Source organism: Amphiura filiformis, chromosome 16, assembly GCF_039555335.1.
Source record: "Amphiura filiformis chromosome 16, Afil_fr2py, whole genome shotgun sequence".
In the NCBI taxonomy this organism is placed as follows: Eukaryota; Metazoa; Echinodermata; class Ophiuroidea; order Amphilepidida; family Amphiuridae; genus Amphiura; species Amphiura filiformis.
Window position 1 is genome coordinate 5,497,437 of NC_092643.1, and position 22,647 is coordinate 5,520,083.

Genomic DNA, 22,647 nt, shown 5'->3' on the forward strand with positions numbered 1-22,647 from the left:
ATACTTTTAATAATAATACTAGGCGTAATACTGAATTAGAATCATCCGTGTAGGGGCCTACACGCCGCTTAATAGGTAAATTGATTGCACTATTGCCATTCAACATCGATCGATTTTTATACTGCGTGATCAGCTGGTGATACTGATAGCTCATACAGAACACAGTGCATACATTGGATAAATAAGACTAATTTTAAATAAAGATATTATTTCCTTCTAAAGATCCTAAACAATTATTATATTCATATGCAATCTTTTTACTGTCACGCTCAAAGAACGCTACAATAGCGTTTTAACATGAGGGGATGAAATGTCCAGGGGATGAAATGTCCAGGGGATGAAATGTCCAGGGGATGAAAATGCGAGGGGATGAAATGTCCAGTTACCAAGTCAACAACCCTAATTGTAGAAGACACATCTGTTGGTATTACTTCTTCATTATGCAGAAAAGGACGGTAAGGACCTGTACTTTCTGTCTGACAATGATAAACCATATGTGTATGATATCAAGATTCCGAAGCGCTTACTCAGTTATGACATTTGATCGGATTTGTTGTTTGCCCATGCGTTTTCAGGTTGCGACAGTACTTCAAGAATATTTGGGGTAGGCAAGTCTGTATTCAACTAAATCATCATTGGTGATCCTGTATTACAAGTTTGTTCCAAGGCATTTTGCACTCTCAATATGGATCAAGAATATGTATTAAGTGAAGGCTGCAAAGCAATGGTGTCTCTGTTTAATGGTCAGCAATCAGACGCTTTGGAATCCTTACTCTACATGTTTCTTTCCAAAACAGTTTGCACAGCAAAGAGCTTTGTTGAACCTGAAAGACTTCCACCCACACCATCTGCTGCAAAGCTTTACTTCATGAGAATGTATCTACAGGGCATGCATTGGATGTGTAAAAGTGATGGTATGAATCCAAGTGACTGGGGATGGATTTTTCAAGGTGACAAATTTGTTCCACTCATGATTAAAAGAAGTCCAGCACCAGAATCATTGATGAAGATGATTCGATGCAGTTGTTCTGTAGGATGCATCACAGTGAAATGTAGATACAGAAAGAATGGACTCATTGCTCTGGAGCATGTGGACACATATAGGCCAATGTGAGAACATGGATCAAGAACTATTCTCAGATGATGATGATGATGACAACAAACAGACATGTATAATACAATGTGGTTGATATATACTACTGCAAACAAAGGCATCGCATCGTGGTATAGCAAGATGAATTTTGTGTACTTCCAAGAATATACTAAAAGCAACATATCAATATGGTGATTATAGCTGACAGCCATGCTATATGGCTGCCAAATTGGTACATATGCCTACTTAAAAGTGGTACTATGGGTGCATAGGATGTTGGTTATTTTAGAATTTCTGTCGCTTTAAGTTTCAAGTTGCAATAAGTGCATAGTTTAAGTCAATAAGCCAACATACCAAAATGGCGGCCATTTTGAAATTCACTCTTGCTGCCAATTTGATTCGTATGCCTATATAAATTTTAATGGAATATGGGTACAAAGGATATTGGCTATTTTAGAAAAGCCAACGCTTTAAGTTTCGCTTTACAATTACGTGCATGATTTGATTTTAAATGTCAAAGTACCAAAACGGGCGGCCATTTTGAAATGCATAATGGCTGTCAAATTGATCCATCTGAATACCACAATATAAAGATTTATTACTACATCCAGTAATGTACATCTGAACAAGATTGTCACCAGTGGAACCCACAATATCGAGTGAAAAATGGATGAAATCAGTAGATTAATGGGTATTTTCAGCTTTTAAGCGGCCATTTTGATTACGTCACATTTGGACCCTTACCCCAAGTTCAATTTTTCTAAACTTTTGATATGTTATTTATTAGACCTTATACTGCAAGAAAATACCAAAAAACCTTCTGTTGCAATTTTTTTGGGGTCATGTGGTAGCTATGTCATATTTTGATCCTATAAATAAGTTAATCTTGATTAACTAATTAAGCATGCGTACACATTACGCCCCCGGCATTATGCTGAACGAAGACATTGCACTGTACACATTTCATGAAAATTAACGAAGCTCGAACGAAGCTATCATCCGGATTTCTTCTTTGAAGAAAACATTTACCAGCAGGGCTAACTCTTCCTCCTCTGTTCATGTTTCGCCCTGTGTGTTAACGGCCAATTAATCAGAGACTCTAAACACACTTTCCAAGCTAATTTTAATTGAATAAGTGGGAAAAATTCAATGAAAATGTTTAAAATAATCCGGGAAAATAATAATATGGTGCGAGACAGTATGCGAGAGACAGCTGAGATGCATACGACCTTTGACTTCAGCCAGCGAGGGCTACTTGTCACATAATCACTTTCCTTCGCAGCTTCGTCAAACGAAGCGAGCGTACACATTACAAAATTAGCTTCGTCGAACGAAGTATTCCTTTGTCGAAACAACCTTTTTAGCTTCGTTGAACAAAGCAATTTTAATCTTCATCGAATGAAGAAAAGTGGGTACACATTAGGAAAAAAGCATTTTTAATCTTCGTTCGAGGTTCGTCGAAAGAAGAAAATTTTCTAATGTGAACAGGGTCCTAGTCTCTTTATCTCTGTCTTTCATTATACAGCCTGTCTCAAAAAAAATTGTGCAAGTGAAAAGCGCCCTCTTTGGCAATTAGAAAATACCGTTGTGACAAGATGCTTACATGAACGTCAAGGGCACAGTCTTGGCTCTCAAATGCTGTTTGTTCTGTTCACTTTGCTTATTTCAATCTCGAGATATGTTTATTTAACAACGAAAGGGCAAAATCACAATTGTGCCACTTTTACTAGGGAAGAGAGCTTTACATGTAAATCAATGCTAGCTGATGTTGATGCGTCTAATGCACTCCCCCTTCGGGGCTCGTGCATTAGACGCATCAACACCAACATGCATTATTTTGTCTAATTTCTCGCCTAACAAGTAATACGCGTTCATTAACCTATAAGTGTGCAATATTTGTTTGTCTTGAGTGACAGAGAGAACAGTATTTACCATGCTAAAATCATTGACATGCACATGTATTTAATTTTATAGCAGAATCTGAAATATCTATTTATCTTTTAATCTGTTTTAACTTTAAGGTTGGTCTGAACCCTGGAATTATGAAAACTTTCGGACCTCATAACTGCTAAATTATTAGTCTAAAGAATATAAAAGTATACATTTTTAGAATGGAAATGACTTGATAAATTCATCTGTGAGGTCCAATTTGGGCCAAAATGCTTATTTTGGAGAAAATCCCAAAAACAGGTTTTTGGCCCAAATTTTTTCACATGAGCGTAACAAAAAAAAAATTGTTTGGCCAAAAATTTTGTTTAATTATTTTTAAAAACTAGATAAAAATATCTAGGACCCGTATTTTTATTTTTTTTTTGAATTTTGACCAACTTCCCAAAAATATTTGAAATTTGGGCGAAAATCAGGCTTTTTTATGGTTTTTTTTGAAAATTTTGCATTTTTTGACCATTTTTGGTGCAAATTTCTCAAAGTTGGTCAAAATTCAAAAAAATAAAAATATGGGTCCTAGATATTTTTATCTAGTTTTTAAAATAATAAAAAAAAATTTTGGCCAAACAATTTTTTTGTTACGCTTACAAAAAAATTTGGGTCAAAAACCTGTTTTTGGGATTTTCTCCAAAAATGAGCATTTTGGCCCAAATTGGACCTCACAGATGAATTTATCAAGTCATTTCCATTCTAAAAATGTATACTTTTATATTCTTTAGACTAATAATTTAGCAGTTATGAGGTCCGAAAGTTTCCATAATTCCAGGGTTCAGACCAACCTTAAGTGAGAAAAGAGAATCTTTATTCCTATATCATGATGAAATAGTAAAAAAATTGTATTGTTGTGTAATTGATGCATTCTTTTGATATTTCACGAAGGAACTCTTGATAAACTTGATGCTATCACTGATTTACATGTAAAGCCCTCTTCCTTAGTAAAAGTGGCACAATTGTGATTTTACCCCTTTCGTCATTAACTAAACATATCTCGAGATTAAAACAAGCAAATTTAACAGAACAAACAGCATTTGAGAGCTGGGACTACACCCTTGACGTTGTTGTAAGCATGATGTCACAACGGTATTTTCTAATTGCCAAAGAGGGCGCTTTTCACTTGCACAATTTTTTTTGAGACAGACTGTATAGTGCAGCTATGACCTAAGCTCAGTTGCAATTGAACTTAAACTGTTTAATGTAAGAGCATTTTTTTCATTTTCAGCTTATTTATATTACAAGTTAACCTCAAATGACCTTTGACATCAGTATATACATGAACTTGAACACCACCAATGCCAATATGCCAGTTTGATATAAAATTGGATCAGTTAGTTCCATATTTATTGGTATTTATATATATAGCTACATGCATGAGTTTTATAAATATTGGAGCCCAACTCAGAGCAAAACCAATAAATATTTGGCGTAGCATCCAATATTATCATTATTATGTTTTGGATTCAATATTTTCACACACTTGGATGCATCAAAACATAATAATGGTTGCAATTGAAATTGAACTGTTCATATGAGGCTATTTTAAATCAAAAATAATGCAAAATCTTAACATACATACACCCCCCTACACACACAGATTTAGAACTGGTTTATCTTCCTGAATTATTCAGGCACCACAATAATCAAAATACTTACTCTACATCATTCACTCAGTCAGGTCACTCACTCTAGAGATCCACAGCATACATAATCTTAACATGCATTTGTTTCAAATAAGCATTGTTTGAGTATCTATAAATGCTAAGCAACATCAAAACCCTGGAATAGCCTCATCAGTAAGACAATGGTTAAAAGTGCAGTAAATAATATTCAGAAACAAGCGGGACACAACAAATCAAATAAAAAAGTCAAATATGAGCATTAATAAGCAATAATTACATCAATACTATTATGATAAACTAGAGCGGTTCTCGGGCTTCACGGTTCTCTGCTTTGGTGGTTTGTTTTGGTACTGAATGGTACATGTGTTTGGGTGATCATTGATGGTGTTTGTGATTGATTGGTTTAGGTTGGGTGATGTATGTTTTGTTTCTGTTCAGAACCTTGTGGGGATTTGGCGAGTCGATGGGTGGGGGTAATTAGTTAAATGTTTGTAAGAAGGGAAAGTGAGAGGTTAGAGAGTTAAAATGAGGTAGACGGTAGAGGTTTGTAAAGGTTGAAGGTATATCATAGGAGCATGGACACTTGGCCTGGTGAAATAGTTGTTGAATAGAAGTTGAATGTATAATGTTTGTTGATGAATGAGACCGATTTGACCGAATTAATTACACGCCTGTCTGCAGTGGATACTTTGAAGGGAAGTGACGGCCCGGGTTGCCAAAAGATTTCAGCCCGAATTGCGGGTCAAATAATCGAAAAAGTCGCCCAATTTTTCTCTTTACCATTGGTTTCTATGGGACATGAAATGATCGGAAGTCGCGGAGCCAATGTTGAAAAAGTCGCCCAATTTTTTTTTCTTAACCATTGGTTTCTATGGGACAGGAAATTGTCAAAAGTCGCGGGAAAATCTTCAAAAGTCGCCCAATTGGGCTACCAAATCGCTGGTTTGGCAATCCTCACTCACTGACGGGCACATGTGACGCCCGGGATGTGACGCTTTCTTTGGCGTGGTGTAAACAAAAACATGGAATATAGCATAGGCGTGCGCAACATCATTTAAATTAATTATTATTTATACCGATACAACATTGTAGGCGTTTCAATGTACAAAAACTTGTGTCATAGCGTTACGTAATCGCTATCATCATCATCAATTCGCTCAACACGATGAGTCATTCATCAAGTCAAGTACCAATTTCCTTGATGTGTTTATTATACAGGTTTGGGCAAAATCAATTTTTCTTTTATAATATCCCGTGGACGGCAATGCACAAAACGTATTACGCCATAATATAAATAAGGCTAAATAAAAATAAAATGATGTTTCCGGTAACATGCTCTGAAAAAATTGGGACGGAAGGAAGGGAAAAAAAATTATTTACACATACTGAAATTTCGACCCAATTTAACACTTGAAGGCTAGCCAATAGAAAAACAGTATGACTCGGGGTCTCAATCGCAAAAGCTCTTCTCATACTACACAAGTGTGTCGTACTGTCCAATATCATTTACCTACTCTCTGTCATTCACTGTTCTTGTCTATATATAAAAGCTTTTTCTGTTTGTGCAATTATAGAAAACTGCTACATACAATTTGGAAATTTATGCAATACAAAACACTAAACAGATAAAATAATATTTTGAAATGACCATAATTAGGGGTAGAAAAAAAAGTAAGGAGTCCAAACTCCAAATGGACCCTCTTATCTTAAATCCAAAAAATAGGGTCCATAACCAAACTTTTGGGATCCAAAAATAGTCAAATATAATATTAACTTGTAAACAGTTAATGACTTGAACGTGAAATCAATAAGTGTAAATCAAACCAATTTTTTAAGTTTACCTGACTTGGGGATCAAATCTCGACAGAGGTTTCTTGCCAATACAACATTTTACTAATTTGACCTCAGATGACCCCTGGTGACCCCCAAATGACCTTAGCAAAATATGGCTCTAAATGGTGACTGTATCCACCAAGTTTCATGCCCATATGACAGTTTTTACTAATATGACCTCTGGTGACCCCAAAATGACCTTAAAAAAATTTGGCTCTAAATGTTGACTGTACTAACCATGTTTCATGCCCATATGACAGTTTTAACTAATTTGACCTCAGATGATCTCTGGTGACCCCAAATGACCTTCAAAAATTTGGCTCTAAATGTAGACTGTATTAACCAAGTTTCATGCCCATATGACAGTTTTAACGAATTTGACCTCAGATGACCTCTGGTGACCCCAAATGATCTTCAAAAAATTTGGCTCAAATGTAAACTGTACTTACCAAGTTTCATGTCCATATGACAGTTTTAACTAATTTGACCTCGGATGACATATGGTGACCCCGAAATGACCTTAAAAATTTGGCTCTAAATGTTCACTGTATTAACCAAGTTTCATGCCCATATAACAGTTTTAACTAATTTGACCTCAAATGACCTCTGGTGACCAAATGACCTTAAAAGAATTGGCTCTAAATGTTGACTGTACTAACCAAGTTTCATGTCCATATGACAGTTTTAACTAATTTGACCTCAGATGACCTCTGGTGACCTCAAAATTACCTTCAACAAATTTGGCTCTAAATGTTGACTGTATTAACCAAGTTTCATGCCCATATGACAGTTTAAACTAATTGACCTCAGATGACCTCTGTTGACCCCGAAATGACCTTCAAAAAATGTGGCTCTAAATGTTGACTGTATTAACCAAGTTTCATGCCCATATGACAGTTTAACCTAATTTGACCTCAGATGACCTCTGTTGACCCCGAAATGACCTTCAAAAAATTTGGCTCTAAATGTTGACTGTATTAACCAAGTTTTCATGCCCATATGACAGTTTTAACTAATTTGACCTCAGATGACCTCTGGTGACCCCAAATGACCTTCAAAAAATTTGGCTCTAAATGTTGACTGTACTAACCAATTGTCATGCCCATATGTCAGTTTTTAATAATTTGACCTCAGATGGCCTCTGGTGACCCCAAAATGACCTTCCAAAATTTTGGCTCTAAATATTGACTGTACCCACCAAGTATCATGCCAATGTGATGTGACAGTTTTTACTAATTTGACCTTTGGTGACCCCGAAATTACCCTCCACAAATTTGGCTCTAAATATTGAATCTACCCTATCAAGTTTCATGCCCATATGATAGGTTTTACTAATTTGACCTCAGATGACCCCTGGATGACCTTGACCCATTAACCAATACAAACTTGTTCTGTCTCGGGTCATGATGAACCCACCCACCAAAAAGTTTGGGTCAAATAATAATTGCCCTTGTAAAACAAACTGGGACATCCCCATACCCCCATTTAACATGTGCTTAATATCTGTATCATCCAAGTATCCTCATCTTCAATGCAACGTTCACTATTTATCGCTATGGAATTATATTTACATGTTGAAAAAGGTAGGCCTAGGGTTGAGTTTCTTGACGGGATAATATGCAGGCCTGGGCGAGCGGCATGAAAAAAATAAATGTTGGTTAATCCTGAAATCTGCCAGGTTAGTTATTTTAATTTTTATTATATCGGTGCTGACAAAATGCACAACTTCCTCAACGTTTATAAATTGAAATGAACAGTCTTATTTTATTCATACTTGATAGGGGTTTATCGTTGAGTGTCTAGGACAAGATTACACAATTTTTCGGCCTACATCATTTTTAGCATTTTAACTTTTTTGTTACTTGCTCTTTTTAATACGAGCTTTATGGGAATTAGTTCGACAACAACACCGATTTAATGAGCGTTAGGCCTTTGTCTTATAGTGTTAGGCCTACTATTACCGTTTTATCAAATTTTTATGCGGACACAGACAAAATATAGTTCAATAGTTTTTCAATAGTTGTAGGCCTACTTAATATTACGAGTCCTGCTGCACGCTGTTTTCATAAATAAAATAGTTGTGCATAGGCCTAGGCCTATATCGCGATAAATATTATCTATCAATTCAACTGTAGGCCTATTTCTTTAATCATTGAATGGCAGAAAGTCGGGGGAAAATAAAATAATGTGATTTCCAACAACTTCATATCAGAATTTCGACACGGACGACTCTTGAAAATTTTTATTTTTTCCAAAAGTGGCATAAATTATTTCATGTCAGAATTTCGACACGGACGACTCTTGAAAAATTTAATTTTTTCCAAAAGTGGCATAAATTATTTTTTATGCGGCAACAAAAAAGAGGGCGGGCGGGTTAACGGAAACCGAATTTTATTTTTAGTAGGCCTAACAAGATGAGTCATACATCATAGTTTATTGGTATCACATTGATACAACCTGATTGGTCCCCATATTTTACTGCTAGAAAGCCGATTGGTCAAAAAGCCACTTGAACATTTGCCCACACATTGATCAGCCACTTGACCTTTTTATCACGACTTGATCACGCCGCCACGATTAGTGACAAGTAGGTCTATTACTAGTAGGGATTTTACGATTTCAATATTACATTCGCATGGACGGTCATTTTTTTTGCGGGGTCGCTAGGATTATAGCGAGTAGATTTCTTGCAATTCGCCACTTGCACGGTTCCGCCATTATGCACTATGTGCGGGGAGAGCCTCGAACTGGCAGCATACATGAATGGGAATTGAACCAGTCATAACATTCTGTGTAAGGTTACGTAATTCTTCCTTTCATGGATGCTGCCAGTTCGAGGCTCTCCCTGCATATAGTGCATAATGGCGGAACCGTGCAAGTGGCGAATATTTGGCTTATTTACCATCCAATTTATATCCTACAATGTACCTGTATATCATTAGCATATCAAGCAAAAAAAAAAAAAAATAGTTTTTTGAGGTTTCTGATCGTCACGCTGAAACACTTTTAAGGACACAATTTCCTCCGTTTTCCCAGCCATTTTGTTTACTTGTTGTTAACGACGTAACTGATTAGTCTCGACCCCAGAGTGCAACGTGGCTGTATCGCGAACATGACTTGAAGACAGAAACCGGCTGTAAAAGAGGTGGGTCATCTCGCGAGATCTTGTGACTTGCATTGTTTCATCTCGTAAGGTCGATGGCTCAAAAATTATCTTTGAAGTATCACAAATTCCAAGTGTAAGGTACTTGGATACATTAAACAGGATAATTATGATTTAGAAATCAGATATGTGAGTACCAATTTTATATAAATTGCAAAAAAAATGTTGCTACGTTTGTATAGATCCCAATGACACACACAGTGGCATAAGTCAGTCTCTGTGTACAAACGGCGTACACGAGACTGGCAAGTCTATACCACATCGTTACGACTCTAAAAGCGACCGAGTCAATGGGGGGATATACTATCATGACTATTGGGCAACTTCCACTTGATTGGCCCTCAGCCAGTCTGAGATAGAAGTATAAATTAAGTAACCAATGGCAACGGTAGGCAAAACCGGCTATGCACGACTATGTGCACGACTATATGGACCAACCTCTGGTTGGATCGCACGGAATACAGAGTTGCCAATGCAGATTAATAAGGTATAATATTGGGTGACTTTGTGAACGTCCAACTAAATTAGTACAATTCTGAATACTTCGTTATTCTTTTTGTAGATGTCGATTACCATTCAAATTTAATAGGTTTCATCATTAGCACACACTTGACATATCCTGAAAGTGTCACTGAAAAAAAATACTTTGTTTGTCTGCTTTTTTGTATACAAGAAACACATGAGACATCTGTTTGTGTGGACTTTGTGCAAGGAGCCCAAATCCCCACAAAAAATGCAAAGCATGTTATATATGTGACACTAAACTTAAACAAAAAAGCATATGCAAGACCACTTTAAGCATTATACACAACATTATACCAGACACAGGATTTAGCAGCCTTATGCCTTTACCACATGATTGAGGGCAGTATGCAAAGAATAAAATTGATAGCCAAAGACAGCTAAAGTGCTTCATACTAGCACAATAGGGATATAAAAGAAAAGTTTTCTATGTGAGGGTTTAGGTGTGCTATATTTAAGTTGTGCAAGATGCACATATTATTGATGAATGAGTGCAGTTTTGTTAATGAGAGAAAATACTGAAACCATCTAAGAAAAAGAACCTGTGAACCACTGATACATGCATGCAATAGGCTGTTCCATTTTGGAATTTCAACCTAACAACAGTTTAAATAATTCAAGATTCAACCATTTTCATCCATAAAAGTAGAAAAAAGATGTGTAATTTTAATAATTTGAAGCCAAAATGTTTTTAAAAATCAAATTGGATGTTTTATAGTTCAACAATTTCTACCTGGAAATTAACATGAAACTAGCAAATGTTTGCAGCTGGATTGACCATAAGGTGCAACTGGAATTGAGCTACAGTAAAATTTTCCACAGGGGGTATAGAGATTTCAAATGGAATAGCCCATAGATAACTGTGATATACTGCAGAGCATATTCCGCTATACCGAAAATATTAATTTCTTGATCCTGAGAGTATGAACATACTGTGTGCACTGCTTAATGTCGCAAGTTTAGTGGAATGACATGATAGCGGGATTGATTGTGCACGCACAGGAAATGCAGCGCTACCCAAAGCGTGTGTGGTAGGCGTTGTAAGCTTGACGTAATTGTCATTGCATACCAATTGAGCTCTCAGGATCGAGAAACTCTTATTTTAGCTACAGGTTTTGTTTATTTTCTCAACACAATGGTTAATACTATTATTACTCAAATCCATATATAACAAAAACACCAAAAATAATAAAATAAAAAATGAGCATCAATCTAGATCTGTTGTTATCACACTGACCTTACAACAACAAACTCACCACAAATGCGCACTATACCAAGTAATATTCCCAATATTGCAATGTTAATTGCATACACTGTAGTTTGCATTCGGGTATGAGTGTAGGCCTCAAAAATAACATCTCTAACTTGGGTCACCACATTGCAGTCACCTTTTGAAGTTGAAGTACAATGTCATTTGAAATTGGGGAGTATTTGGTGCAATAGAATGCTTATACTGTAAAGTTGTATCACATGTTTGCACTCCAAAGTTGTATCGCAACAATCAAATTTTGGAGAGCAAACTGTGATGCCCCACAGTTGAATTTGAGTTGCGGGTATGTAGGCCTACAAATTTAAATAGCACTTTATGCCATATACAGCCTCAAAGCGCTTTACTTTTTAGAATGTCGGAACCGTGTTTGCTGCATACAAATGGTGCAGGGTTCATCAGTACAACAACTGTGACTACCCCTAATAGCTTCCCATTGCACCTGGGTGGGGTGAGGCAAGCGAGGGAAAGTGCCTTGCCCAAGGGCGCAACACTGTGGTAGGAGGGGACTCGAACCCGTGCACGCCGAGCAAGCTCTCAGATTATGAGTCCGAGGCTGTAACCACTGAGCCACCGTGTCCCCTGGTATGAAGAACTCACACACCAGTCTTTTTATCAATCAATCTGTGCCTTCTAGTTTGGCATACGAGTACATACCTGTACAGTTAATCCTTGGACAGCATTCTCCTGGCACCCTGACACTGACACAATCTGGATTAGGTGCAGGACACCCCCTTGTATAACAGTTGGTACTCTGTCCATTCACACACCTACAAGTTGTACATGGATCTGATGTTTGAAACTCTTGGCCATTACTGATGGGATTCCCATTGGCATCCACACCACATTGAGGTCCTGAAAAAATAAGATACCATAACCAATTCGGAATTTCTTTCCCAGAAATAAGAATAAGGTGTCAATAATGTTTTACAACAAGGAAGACATTGCATGTATGTTTGCTTTAACAAAAATTGGATCTCCTTTTTTTCTAAAATTTATACATTTCAAGGTTTTTATTTTCCTCATTTTTTCCTGAAAAAGAATTGTGTTCCCCTACTTATAGACAAACAAAAATTATGCTTACATAAAGTTCCTAATTACACTGGCTAAAGATAGAGTATTTCAAGCTAGTTTTTGTGTTGAATCCTCAGCTAAAGTTTGTTCGGTTTAAATAAGGCGGAAACTCAATAAAGTCCCAACTCACGCTCGCGTAAATTCATATAAGCGTGTGCCAGTCACACATTACACAACACACAACCAGTGTAAGCATTGCGCCCAACTGTGTGCATGCCATTCTATACCAATACACAGTGTTATGAGTCTTATTTTTTCCGCCTTATATAAACCGAACAAACTTAAGCTATATAACTCAAATAGCGATGGATTTGAAATTCTATTGATAGACTCTCTGCAACGTACATGATGATCCTGTTAGTGTTACACCATAATGAGTTTGCTGGTTTAACACTCAGTCAGGTGGAACCATTTGTGTTTCTAGTATTACTAGTCTAAAATTTTCTCCAGCATTATCCTTCTAGAAGGATAGTTGGCTAATTGCGGGGGAACAGCTATTTCTATTAAACACAATATTAATCTATTAGCTGGTATATTCAATAGAAACACACAGTAAATTGCCAAAAGCCATTAATAAAATGGTTTTCAATTCTGTCTGTAAAGACTCTGTAGTGATCCAATTGTTAATACATCACTTACCACAAGCAATTTCAGTGCATGCCCATCTGCCATCTGTTCCACATGTACTGTAAGAAAAATATGCATGATTGAAGGTGGGTGGACTGATGTTTTTAACCTTATATAAATGGAGGCCTATCATCAAAGCAATCTGATTTAATTTTTGAACTGTGCAAGTGTTTTGAATATTTGTATCATAGTGGACCATAGAACTGTATGGGTAGTATATACTACCATAGGAGATCAAGCTATTGCCTTTTTTTATACCACTATAAAGGACAACTTATCTTAGTCCTGAAATCTTACTTCATGGGATTATGAGAAGAGCTTTCTTCTCATGCCAAAATCTAAATTTTTATCATGTAAAGTGGGGGAAACAATGTCCTTTGATGGCCAATATCAAGACTAAATTAAAATAGCTGCACAGTGTCTGTTGGATTGTTGTTTTTAGAGCTACAAAGGCATGGTGATTCATGCAAAAGCTTCAACAATATTGGACATAAGAACAATTTAAACTGAACGATAAGTCTATAAAATTGTCGCAAGATATTGTTTTCATATGTCAAATTGTCAAAAAGTGCTACAAATCCAAATGCTGAAAAAAATGTGAACCTCCATAATTCAATTCTGCAGGCTTAGTGTGAAATGTTACTATATTAGGTCACTTTCATTGCTACCAAAATACAACGGTCTGATTTGTTAGCAATTTTTAAAGACTTTTGGATTAGCAAATAACTTAATATTACAGAAATTATTACGCCCTTTTAGTTGTAGTTGTCTTTATATCATATGTAATAACAAGAAGAAGGGCATATAAGCCCTATATCTCTTTTTAAAAAACTATTTCTTTCAATCATTTAGATTAACCCATTGTATGATATCGCCTTACCATGTATTACAGCCATCAGCAGCTGGTCTAGACTGGCCTGCAGAGAACTGTTGAAATTGGTATTCACATGGAGCTAAAAGAAAAGAAAAGAAATGCAATGAACACCTGACACAATGCAAAAAATTGCTCATCCCCCTCTATCTTATCCTACCTTGTTTCACATGGGCATGATCTAATGTTCCAAGATTGTTTCACCACATACCTATACCTACAATCCTGGTGAGAAATGTTGCCAAAGCGTTAATTGGCCAACATCCTTCCCCGCTCCCCTATTGCAATGTTGATTTGGAAAACATTGTCATCATTTCCAGTGGCGTATTGTGGCGGCTCCTACCTGGGGGGGCTACAGAAAAGGTAAAATTTGCCGCCCCATGTAGCAACAGCCAGAGAAGGTTGACCCAATTTTTTTCCACCCAGGATAACTTTTTTCATATAATTTTCAAACGGATCCGTCTATATGTACTATTACTTATTAAAAAGCAAAAATAATGCTAAATATGTAAAAAGACTTCAGATAGTACATGAAACATTACAACATTATTTGAATGATGATGAAATAGTGTGAAGTATAACTATTAGACCTACAATAATACGAAGGATCAGGAGAGGAAAATAATAATCATAACGCCTGTTGGTTATCATGAAAAGCTGAAGGTATACTATTACACTGGATCCTTTGGCTATGCTACTGGGGGAGATGACAAATGCAATGCATATTAGGGCTATTCCATTTAAAATCCACACTACCCTGTGGAAGATTTTGGAAATATCTTCCACAGGGGAGTATGACTTTAAATGGAATTAAAACATAAAACAACTCCATTTGAAACTCACCCTCCCTCTGTGGAAGGTTCAAGTTGAATCTTTCTCAGAGGGAGGGTGAGTTTCAAATGGAGTTGCCTTATGTTTTAATTCCATTTGAAATTCATACTCCTCCTGTGGGAGATATTCCCAAAATCTTCCACAGGGGCAGTGTGGATTTTAAATGGAATAGCCCATTGTACACATTGGGGTTTATTTTATAGATCCAAAATAAAAACTTACCTTGATTGGCTGCACATCTTCTTTGACATTCACCTTGGCTATCAAAGTTATTCTGATTTCCTCCGCACCCTCCATATACAAATTGGACACACCGTCTCTGTTGGAAGTCATAACCCCAACTGGCAAAATAGGCATCGCATGGTCCAATCTCTAAGGGTTGTTGACAAATATCTGTTTAAAAGACCAGGAAGAGAGTGAAAATACATACAGACAAATTGATAACTTCATATCACTGAGATCCTTTGAAAATAAGATACCATATCCAATTTGGAATTTCTTTCCCAGAAATAAGAATAAGGTGTCAATAATGTTTTACAGCAAGGAAGACATTACATGTACCGTATTCATTCCAATAAGAGCCCAGGGCGCTTAACAAAGTCATTTTGGGTGGGCGCTTATTTTTTACCTAGCTTACCTAATTTTTTCGTAAGGGGTGTTGAATAGAGACAAATTTACGTATGTTTTAAAAGAGTCCTAAGACGTTCTAGGGTAGCTTTTCTGATGCAGAAAATGTATTGCAAGTTTACACAGGACTTGCAGTCCTCCAGCCATTTCACCGTATCGACGTCTATTTGTCACTTCAACATTGATGGTACCCTTTAGCAAATTGGAAATTTCCTGGGTGGGCGCTTATTAGGGCACGGGCGCTTATTGGAATGAATACGGTATGTTTCCTTTAACAAAAATGAGAATCTTCTTTTTTCTGAAACCTCCAGATGATCCTCATATTTGCGGTATTATCATTCAATTGATATCATGGGCACATCACAGTCAGTGTTGATGATTTTAAAGCTTAGGCCCAAGCCTAGCAAGTTTAAGCTTCCATTCATATTTTCACTGCACTGCGTAATGCCAGCTTGTGTAGCGTATCTTCCTCCGGCTCATCAACACATTGGAAGTGTACTTCGCTACCGATTCAGTCCTTTTTGGCCACAATTTCTCTACTCGCTTGTTTTGTTTTCACCGGCTTCGTGGGATCGAAGTTCGCATCGGCAAAACAAAAACAGTCTCTTCAACAGTTTTGACAGTGAAGCATTGTAAAAAGTGATATCATTCAATCAAGAAAAAGAGATTTAAATGACTATAGTAAAAAGAAAAAGAAATATTGCCAGGGGGATAGTTCAGTTTTTACATAATTCTTAAAAAGGGGGCATTCAATGACCGCACTTTTAACCAATCAAATGACAGGAATCTATATATGAGGTATATAACTGTCAATAGAAATACACTGTAACACATTAATTAAATTTAAAAAGTACAGCACCTACCACAAGCAATTTCAGTGCACTGCCAACTGCCATCTGTTCCACATGTACTGTAAGAAAAATATGTGAAATGTTTAAAGGTGGGCCCAAGGTCTGGTGTTTTTAACCTTATATGGATGAAGACATATCACCAAAGCAATCTGATTCTAGGTTTTGATTTCAACTGTACTTTGAATATTTGCATCACAATGGACAATAGGACAGTCTGTATGGGTTGTATAGATGAGGTAACCTCAATGTTTATCAACAAAGGCAAGGGACTGGTATATCGGTATGCTTGAGTGAACCCCATGCAACCACTACACTGTTCAATAGCCTTATTGTGATGTGGCTGGAGTTTTAAATACACAAGCCCTGAGCACAATATGATGCACGCGCATACTGCCAGGCAAAAAACAATGGAAATTGTGATGATGCGTGCGCATATTGCCAGGCATTGATGTCAGAAGTCAACTCACCCCTACACATACACTATGAACTTTTGACAATGAAAAATACACTGAAAATGCACACCAACACCGTAATTGTCCATAACAAAAGAACGCCAACACAGAAATTGTTTGTCAGAGGTAATTCAGTATTGTGATACCACCATGGGAGATGATGCCACTGCCTTCTTTTATACCATCTAAAGGAAATATATCTCATGCTTCACATTTTACTGAGATTATGAGAAGAGGTTTCTTCCTTCTCATGCAAAAATCTAAAAGGTACGGTGATTCATGAACTGGAGCATGATGCAAATGTGGGTCTTAAGGAACTGCAGGAGAGGCTGAAAAACAGACCCATTGACTGTCGCCCAATTTACAAAGGTACAGTGATCCATGCAAAACCTCAAAAAATATTGGAAATTTATAAGAATACACTCCAACCTCTTTTATCCGACCAGGATGGGATCAAGCACAGGCTGGATAAGTGAAAAATCCTGATAAGTAATGTGTAATTCTGCATTGAACGTCTAAAGTACTAAAATTTGGTCAGAACACAATTATTCAGTATATGGTAATTAAATCATATCATATCATATGTAGTATAGTATATTTTATTCACACACAAATCGTGGCCCTCAGGCCAAATTACAAGTGGTTTACAATATTAAAAACAATTAAACATTAAAAAATACAGTATCAATATTAACAAGGAAAAATACAGCAACTGCTGTTGATAGAAAATAAAATATTGCACTTATTCAAGACATCATTCAAAAACATTATAAATACACACCATTAAAAGGCTAAAATTGCCTCAATATTTCCATATTTAAAAAGTCAGAATATGCAAAACAGCTCAGGGCATTTAGTTATTCAATAAATTGATAAAGTATGGAATAGCGCTGTTTTTGAAACGATCGGTCCTTGCATACAATGTATAAAGTTGAGAGATTTGATTTGCACTGCGAAGGACCCTGCCATGACTCTCCAGTCTGGTAGGAGGGATGAGATCTTTTGTTTGAATAGAAGCAGAAAGCCCTTCGGGCCAACTTACAACAATGGTCCTCCCTCCTATCAGCTAGAGAGTCGTTATGAATTCCAAGAAGAGAGTGAAAATACCTACAGACAAATTGATAACTTCATATCAAGTAGGTTTTCATATGTCAAATGGTCAAAAAGGCTAAAAATCCAAATGCTAATAAAAGGCCAATTTTCAGAATTCAATTCTGCTGGGTTAGTGTCAAATGTTACTATATTAGGTCGCTTTTATTCCTACCAAAATACAACAGTCTGATTTTTTCAATTTTTTCAAGACTTTTGGATTGCCAATTGAATTCAATTCAATATTACTGATATTATTATACCCTTTTAGTAGTAGCTGCCGTTATTATCATAAGCAATAACAAGATAACTATTTATGAAAAACTATTTCTTTCAATCTTTTTAATTAACATACTGTTTCATATCGCCTTACCATGTATTACAGCCATCAGCAGCTGGTCTAGTCTGGCCCGCAGAGAACTCTTGGAATTGGTATTCACATGGAGCTAAAACATAAAGCCAAAGAAATGCAATATGTAATTAAAACAATTTTTTATGCCATGTTTAAAAAAACTTTGTCTGTTACTGTGTAGTATCCAGATACAAGAAATGGCTATTTAGATTGGCTGCCTTCCCCCATCTTACCCTACCTTCTTGCTTCCACATAGGCATGATATAGTATTTTACTGCCAGATTATTTCACCATATACATGGTAAGCATTAATATTAAGTTGTATGTCACGAATGTGTAATGTGATGCAATTTGATATTCCCCAAAGGCAGAAGCAGACTACGTTTAGTCCTCATGTGCAGACTACGTTTGGTCCTCATGTGTGCCAAGCCAATATGGCAAATATCTTATAGAGGACGTTTGGTCCTCATGTGTGCCAAGCCAATATGGCAAATATCTTATAGAGGACGTTTGGTCCTCATGTGTGGCAAGCCAATATGGCAAATATCTTATAGAGGACGTTTGGTCCTCATGTGTGCCAAGCCAATATGGCAAATATCTTATAGAGGTTGTGCATATGACGTATCATACCGTAAATATTGTAAACTATTCAAATGCATTAACAAAAGCATGATTGCAATCATCTACTACAGTTCATCTCACACACATAACAAATGCACAACGATCAAATATGATGACAACATTTGATTGAATGGACTGCACTGCGCCATGATTACGGTGAAGGACACTGGTTCAAATCCTTTGTTTGGAGCCAATCGATAAAAGCATGCAGGGCCTCTATAGCTTCTGAAACCTCTGGTCCATTTTGGTAAATAAATGATTGGCACAGAAATTTAGACTGTGTCATTTGTGCACACATTGACTGTGTACGCTTTAACTGGTTATGTTCAGTGACAACATTCCTCGTATTCAGAATGCAATTTGATGTTTCTGATGTGCTCTCATCAGCTAGGTCTAACAAAAACACTGTGCAAAGGAGAGTTACAGAGCCCTTAAGAATTTTGGAAATTACCAAAATGGTGCTATTCTATGAGATATACAGGAGCTTCATACATACCGCAATATCGTAACGTACAAATCATTCGGCCACTGCGACATTCACTGTAACAATGTAGAAATGAAAAAGATTAAAAAGTGTATGCTCTCATTTAAAACTGCCAATATCCAATTAAATGAAATCAAAACACTACCTTAGTCAAGACTTAAATCTTATTAACTAATAGATTATGTTTAGTGCTGGAATTGACAATCAAATATAACATCCCTTCTGACATATAGACTGCTGCCTCATTCGTCAATCTACTGGATTGACGACTGAGAAAACTATGTGGAAAAAAAGTGGTGGACTTTTGCAACCAGATTCTGGTTGCACATGAATGAATATTAAGCAGTTTGCAAACGTTCACTGAGACTGTGCAGTTGTGTCCAAGACCAAGTTTGTTGTTTTTAGAACTTCAGTGTGTGATCTTGTCACAATGGCGCAGTACACATGGCGTGGTACACGGGGAGCCGCTAGTCAGTCATGCTATGGCGCATTAACTAAAGTCGCAGGAGAATATTTTCACAGTATATGCGCAGTGTAGACGGCTGATTGGAATTAGTCTAGTAAACTTACCAGTCATTACACCCATCATTCCATGTCTGCCCTTCTGTATACAACATATCACCGTTACGACATCCTCCTGGAAATTACGATATAAATTATCCAAATTAGTACTGTATTTCCTTTTATGCAAATTTGTTGGCAATTTTGGAGTTCAGCAGAAAAATGTCTCTACCCTGAACAGGTAGGTCACCACTGTTATTCACCTTGCATTATATTCTGACATATGGGTTACTTTAGAATTAGAAACAATTTGAGGTGGAACCAAGGAGTACCGAGTCGCTATGTTAGCATGTCGCTCATGGAGGGCAAAGTTTTCAATCTAAAGGGCATTTCGTGATCTACAGCCTCATCCTCCCACTTTTCTCAAAATAAGTTGAGATTTTTATTCAACTGGAAACCTCTGGCTACATAATGTTTATGTACCAAAGATTTCTTGCAGATTAATTCGTTTAGCAAAAATATTGTCAAATTTGAATTTTGTTCTGGTATACCGTGGCCTATGGAGCAGTGTAATACACATAATCATGCATAACTCACAAACGCAAAATCGGAATCAACTGAAATTTTGGAATAAGCTTTTTTCGTGGATATCTACTGAATATGTCATAAAAAGGGGAAGCTAAGATCACGAAATCGTCCTTTAATTATCCTTCCTGCAGAAGGATAAATTCCAGCAAAAATGTTGGCACTATTTAGTTAGCTAATTGCAGGGGAAAAGCTGTTTCTATCAAACAAAATATTAATCTCTTAGCTGGTATATTCTGGAAAATAGTTGTCACAGTAATGTCATACAGCCATTACTGGTTTTTAATTCTTTCTAAGCTCTATAGTGATCCAATGGGCTATACCATTTCAAATCCATACTCCCCCTATGGAAGACATGACCTTAATCCCACACAAGGGGGTATAGATTTCATACTTAGTCATACATTCAGGTTACCCCATGCAAAATTCACATTCTAGAATAGAAGATTAAGGCCATGTCTTCCACAGGGGGTGTATGAATTTCAACTGGAATAGCCTAAATTGCAAGTACAGTACTTACCACAAGCAATTTCAGTGCATGCCCATCTGCCATCTGTTCCACATGTACTGTAAGAAAAATATGTCACATAATTAAAGGTGGGTGGACTGATTATTCATGTGGTTTTGAATTTTCATATAATTTGGTATTAAATTCGCAAAATGTTTTGCCTCTTTGTAATCCCTACTGCACAATACTGATATATTGAACAAATGTGCCCGACAAACCTTATAAGTCAATGTTTACCATTGTTATCACAATAAATGGACCATAGAACAGTATGGGTGGTGTACCACCATTGGAGATGATGATATCTTAGGCCTAAACCTTTACTAAGGTTATGAAAAACAACATGGACTCTCTTTTGATGCCCAAAATCATTATTTTTGGCCAATTTGTACATGAGATTAAAATAGCTACACATGACATGTTCCTGTTGTACTGATCAGTTAAGCTTCATAACTCAAAGTACCTTAAGGGCCATCACAGTTCGAGGACACCACTTGACATAGGCAGTAGGTAGGCGTAGGCAGGGCCTGTACCTACAAAATTGGGTTTCAGCTTGGTTGGGAGAGCTGGGATAAGCTGGGCTAGGCATATGCTCAACTTTCAGCTTGGTTGGGAGAGCTGGGATAAGCTGGGCTAGGCATATGCTCAACTTTCAGCTTGGTTGGGAGAGCTGGGATAAGCTGGGCTAGGCATATGCTCAACTTTCAGCTTGGTTGGGAGAGCTGGGATAAGCTGGGCTAGGCATATGCTCAACTTTCAGCTTGGTTGGGAGAGCTGGGATAAGCTGGGCTAGGCATATGCTCAATTTTCAGCTTGGTTGGGAGAGCTGGGATAAGCTGGGCTAGGCATATGCTCAATTTTCAGCTTGGTTGGGAGAGCTGGGATAAATTGGGCTAGGCATATGCCCAGCTTTTCCACATTGTGCTCACTATATCATGTAAGATGTGTATTTGCACTACTGCCAAATCACTGGTCTGTCACAAAGTATTACTATATCTCATGCATACTTCATGACAGAATTGGCATATTATCTTCCATATTTCATCACTTAAATACAAAAGTACCCACTGAAGCTGGAAAAAGCTGCAGTTGAAGAAAGCTGAGGGAAGCTAAGAGATTCCCTAGCTAAGCTGCCACCATGTATATAATAGGTACGGGCCCTAAAAATTAAAAAAGCACTATCAGTAATTCATGCAAAAACTTAAAATATATAACAGCTTAAAGAGATGAATAAATCTGTAAAATTGTTGTAAGATATTGTTTTCATATGTTAATTTGATAAAAAGGGCTAAAAAATAAACAAATGCTAAAATTGTGAAACTCTATTTAATTGCCTGTTGCTGTACAATGTAGGCTTAGTGTCTTCCAACAATGTCACATGTTACCTATATTAGGTCGCTTTTATTTCAATGTTAACTTTTTAGTTATTTTTTTAACTTTGATTATTAATTTAATAATATAGAAACTATTAGTCCCTTTTAGTGGTATATTGTAGTTGCCTTTATCATCATAAGCAATAACAAGATGAAGGGCATATAAGCCCTATATCTATTTTTAAAAAACATATTTCTTTCAATCATTTTGATTACCCTAATGTTTCATATCGCCTTACCATGTATTACAGCCATCATCATCAGGTCTAGACTGGCCTGTAGAGAACTGTTGGAATTGGTATTCACATGGAGCTAAAAGAAAAGATTGTAATAAACACCTAACACAATTATGTATCACAT

General features: G+C 36.7%; 1 protein-coding gene across 1 annotated transcript in view; it reads right to left on the minus strand.

Moving 5' to 3' along the window:
- Window positions 1–22,647, minus strand: part of LOC140136473 (uncharacterized) — a 124,264-nt gene that overhangs the window by 17,622 nt on the left and 83,995 nt on the right. Inside the window, exons 34-43 of the mRNA XM_072158195.1 lie at window positions 22,527–22,599; window positions 20,927–20,973; window positions 19,891–19,957; window positions 19,333–19,376; window positions 18,237–18,309; window positions 16,335–16,381; window positions 15,067–15,237; window positions 14,023–14,095; window positions 13,155–13,201; window positions 12,099–12,296 (exon numbers count right to left, since the gene is read on the minus strand). Of these exons, the coding sequence (XP_072014296.1) occupies window positions 12,099–12,296; window positions 13,155–13,201; window positions 14,023–14,095; window positions 15,067–15,237; window positions 16,335–16,381; window positions 18,237–18,309; window positions 19,333–19,376; window positions 19,891–19,957; window positions 20,927–20,973; window positions 22,527–22,599 (840 nt within the window). The remainder of the gene's footprint in view (window positions 1–12,098; window positions 12,297–13,154; window positions 13,202–14,022; window positions 14,096–15,066; window positions 15,238–16,334; window positions 16,382–18,236; window positions 18,310–19,332; window positions 19,377–19,890; window positions 19,958–20,926; window positions 20,974–22,526; window positions 22,600–22,647) is intronic.